The sequence below is a fragment of the Gekko japonicus genome, unplaced genomic scaffold, assembly GCF_001447785.1.
Source record: "Gekko japonicus isolate JY-2015 unplaced genomic scaffold, Gekko_japonicus_V1.1 scaffold1871, whole genome shotgun sequence".
NCBI classification, from domain to species: domain Eukaryota; kingdom Metazoa; phylum Chordata; class Lepidosauria; order Squamata; family Gekkonidae; genus Gekko; species Gekko japonicus.
The window spans coordinates 109,625-113,953 of NW_015163659.1; the positions used below are offsets into that span (position 1 = coordinate 109,625).

Sequence of the window (4,329 nt, forward strand, 5' to 3'; positions counted from 1 at the left end):
TATATATGAGGTATATATATATATTTGTATATGAGGTATGTTATTTTAATTTATGTTTAATAAACACAAATAATAATTTGTTAATTTGTGTTTAATAAATACATGTATATTTTTGTATGATTTTTAGGATTGGCCCTCTTCTATTCTTGACTAACCTTTTTAGGTTCTGAAATCAGTTGGGTAACCATAAGCCAAACCCATGCAGCATTCATCCTTTCCCTGCAAAATGGATTTGTGCCTACCTCAGAGGACTGTTGTATTAGTACCCTTGCAACAATGCCACAAAGTGCTTTAAAAAACATACACTGAGACAGGAGCCCCCAACCTTGTTGAGCCCACAAGTGCTTTTGGAATTTTGAGAAATGGTGTGGCTACAAAATGGCTTCCAGGCAAAGCAGGATTGTAATGGCAGGCAGTGAAAAAATGTTGGGAAGTCCCACACCAAGCATCCCCCTGTGACGGAGGCAAGTATTTCCAAATGGGTGCTTCCTGAATATCCTGCTCCAATCAGGCGGAGGGAAGAGACAGGAGTTTGTCTTTGCTTTGGGGAAGGGGTGTTTTGGGGGAAGAAGGAAGTGGGCGCCATGGCACCTATGCTGCCACATGGGGGCAGTCACTGCTCTAAAACGTTATATGGGAGTTATCGTGACAGCAGCCCCAGAAATAATGATCATATTTCTTAACAATGTCAAGGCAAAAGAAACAGGAATGTGTAGTAGGCCACAAACTCCACTCACCAGAAGGGGAAGAGAATGAGTCTTGTGACGAAGAACACGATGGAGAAGATGACAAAGAGGACGCTGCAGGTGTTCTCCCAGTGAGCGTAGTTGAAAATCTTTGCTGCCTAAATCCCAAACAAATCTGTTAGGAGGCATTAGGACAGGAAGCAGAGGGACGGTCGCTTTGGCGAAGCTGTAGCAATACACACATACTTGAACACGCACGTGAAGCTGCCTTACAGTGAATCTCAGACCACTGGTCTCACCTGGAGACTGGCAGCCCTAGGGGAAAGTCAGCCACACAGCCGGGGGTTGAAGAGAATGGTTTGCTGGTCGCTGGCCCACCTCATTAGCCAGCCAGCCAGGGTGGAGGCAAAAAGGAGAGAGAGCCGTTTTAAGTTAATTCTGACAGGAAAGTGTTTTTTTACTGACGGAAGTTGGTTGCCTAGCTACAGCCAATGTTAGTCCCACGCAGGAGCCAAGAGACGTGTCTTCCTCAGGAGAGAGCCTGGCTTTCCAGGAGCCGCAGTTCGGTTCCTCTAGGCCAGACCCACCCTGGCGCTGCCGCCGCTGCTGAAGGAAGGCAGGGGAGCCTTTGAAAGGCGCTGGGCAGCCTTCTCTGCGGTGCCCGCTGAGCTATCACCCTAACAAAGTGCAGGCCTTGCAGCCAAGGGAGAGGGGCTGCGAGAGGCAGCGAAGGTTAGGGTCCCCTGCTTGCCACCACTCGCTAGGTCTGCCTCCTTCTCCCCCGTGGAGGGGTTGCTGCTCTCTCGGCGGAGCGTCCATCCCCTTCGCTGGCTCCCTCCAGACTGAGGGCAAAACACTGCCTGCCGGCTCGGTGGGCGGGGCCGAGCCAACGCAGTGAGCCAATGCAGCCACGGGATTGGGAGACTGTGAGAGTGGCAGCTGAGTGGGCCAAAGGCTGTGGAAGCATGTCCAGGAGGGACACCAAAACTCTTTTATTATAAGGAGAGATACCTCATGCCCATTCCCATACCTCATGCCAGATCAGATGGTCCCAAAATTTCTACCAATGGGGTCAAACAGGGTTGCGTGCTTGCACCCCTTCTTTTTAATTTTTTTTTTCCTGAGTGATCTTGCATCTTTCTTGACTCAGGTGGATGGACACTGCCCCAAATTAGGTTCCGTCCATGTACCGGTTTTATTATATGGAGATATATCATCAGTTCCGCAAATGGAGATAAAGTGAAAGCCAAACGAGACCACGCCTGATGTACCTTTGATTCAGGCAATTGGTCCATCAAGGTCAGTCCTATTGAGTCTCACCGGCAGTCACTCCCCAGGGGTCTCACACCCAATGTTCCCTCTAAGCTGTGGAGTCTTGTGAGCAAAAATTCAACTTTGTGAGCTGCTGGCATTAAAGTTGTGAGCGATCTATTTGGCTACTGGATAAATTAGTTTGCTCTGGAGCCCTCCTTCCTGAGCTAAGGCAAAAACGTGTGAGCCAGAGGCTAAAAAACTGTGAGCTAGCTCACACTAACTCAGCTTAGAGGAAACACTGCTCACACCATGTTCAACCTGACCCTTTTTAACAGAAGACGCTGGGGATCGAACTTGGGACTTTCCACCTGAATTGCAACTGAGGCTCATGTGGAGACATGGAGAAGCCTGATACAAACGCAGACCAGTGCCCTGTGTAAGACTCCAGGGTCCACACAAGATTAACCTGAACAGTCCAAAAAGCCGCCCAATAACCGCATCGAAGAGCACCGGCCTTAATAACGGCAGCCACTTTTACCTCAAGCCAGAAGTCTGCGCAGTCATGGACAACTATCACCAGCGTACCAAGGCGGACGTAGTTGGCACTATAGGAGCAAAACATCAAGCAGAGGGCTGCCAGGTGGTGAACCACATGGGCTTTGAAATCCTACAAAGGGGGGGGGAGGAAAAAGAGGTCAGTTTTTCCTTCCCCTTCTTACAATTGATTTAATAAAAACAGAGGAGCATGCTTAAACTTGGGGGAACCTGTGGGATTGGTAGGGGGAGGAGGAGGCTGTTACCAAGGGACGTTCCCGTTATTCTACTTAAGCTCTTAATTGCTAAAGGAAAAGATAGCAGACCAGGAAGCGCTCCTGGCATATAGCAGTGACCAGCCGCTTGCCTTCCTTTTGGCGTCCATTCCGAGGGTAAACAACAGCGACCAATAGAAGCTCATCTCAGCCATGTAGTACCAGTACTGCGATGGGAGCAAGGACTGCAGGGAGAGGGAGGGAGGGAGGAGAGAAAGGGAGAGAAGAAAAACAAATCCATTACTATTTAGGTCAAGAAGACAGCATTTTTAGAGGGGAAGCAGCCCAGGGGTCCCCAACAAGGGGGATGGGGGGTACACTTACCAGAAGCAGGGAGGAACACCTGAAATTAACGCGGTGTGCGGGGGTCATTTTGTAGGAAAAGAGGTGCAGGAGCTCATTAGCATAACTCATTTGCATATGCCATACCCTCTGACATCACCGGAGGTGTGTCAGAAGGCAACACCCACCGCTCAGGCTCCACTGGACTGTTTTGGATTGCTAGCTATTGGATTGCTAGCTATTGCAGATCTGTCCTCACAGAGGAGGGAGAGCTTGTACCTGAATAAAACTTGGTCTTAAAGGTGCCACTGGACTGTTTTGGATTGCTAGCTATGGGGGGGGGACGTGAAGATCTGCCCTCACAGAGGAGGGAGAGCTTGTACCTGAAGGCGGGCTGGGGGGGGCCCCCTGCAACTTACCTGGCTGCTTCTTGCTCCTCGTGGCCCAACTGAGGGCTGCTGGGAGCAGGGGGTGGGGCTTGTTGCATGTGCCTGCCCCCTGGGCTCCTTATTGCCGGAGCTCCGCTCCTGTGCGCTCCCGCAGGAAATGACCCCTGGCGGTGTGCCTACAAGACCCAGAAGTGACATAAGCACATGGGGGGGGGGGATGCTCTGGTTTTGGGGCAAAACTCTATGGCAGACAGCTTCTACCATATAGTTTTGTCCAAAAAACAGAGTGTTGCCCCCAATACCCCCAACATGCCTTCATCACTTCCAGGTCACGTAGGCATGCCACATCCATTTCCAGTGTTCCTCCCTTTTAGGGGAGTATCCCCCCCCCCGCTGCCTAGCCATCTGGTGGTGGAGAGGTGGGGGCTGAAAGCAGGAGACCCACACGTCCACAGGGGGGGGGGTCTGGGATCCATACCCCCAACCTTTTTGTAGCCTGCAGGCAACTTTGCAGTTCTGACACAGCGTGACAGGCGCGGCCACAAAAAGGCTGCCACAGGAGGTGCAGCCAGCCACAAAACAGCTGCCGTAGTTTACCTTCATTCACACAGGGAAGATCCCTGCGCTATGGTGGCAGCTATCGCCAAAGCAACATTTTTAAGAATCTGCAGAACCAATCAGTTCTCTAATGGTCAATCAGAAACCTTAGAATCATAGAGTTGGAAGGGACCTCCAGGGTAGGGCTGCCAAATCCGCCCGGGGGGCGGATTTCCCCCCACTTTGGAGGCCCAATTTCCGCCCCTGCGGAATCGGGCCCCGGGGGAAACCCCACCCCCGCGTGCATGTCACCCGGATGTGACGTCGCATGCTGGGGGCGGAGCCACAGCCATTTGAGGGGAAAACAGAGTT

At 51.4% G+C, this 4,329-nt stretch overlaps 1 protein-coding gene across 1 annotated transcript in view; it reads right to left on the reverse strand.

Moving 5' to 3' along the window:
* LOC107107422 (ceramide synthase 3-like) overlaps positions 1 to 4,329 on the reverse strand; it is a 91,147-nt gene that overhangs the window by 38,472 nt on the left and 48,346 nt on the right. Inside the window, exons 7-9 of the mRNA XM_015407721.1 lie at positions 2,842 to 2,934; positions 2,479 to 2,607; positions 738 to 844 (exon numbers count right to left, since the gene is read on the reverse strand). Coding sequence (XP_015263207.1) covers positions 738 to 844; positions 2,479 to 2,607; positions 2,842 to 2,934 — 329 coding nt within the window. The remainder of the gene's footprint in view (positions 1 to 737; positions 845 to 2,478; positions 2,608 to 2,841; positions 2,935 to 4,329) is intronic.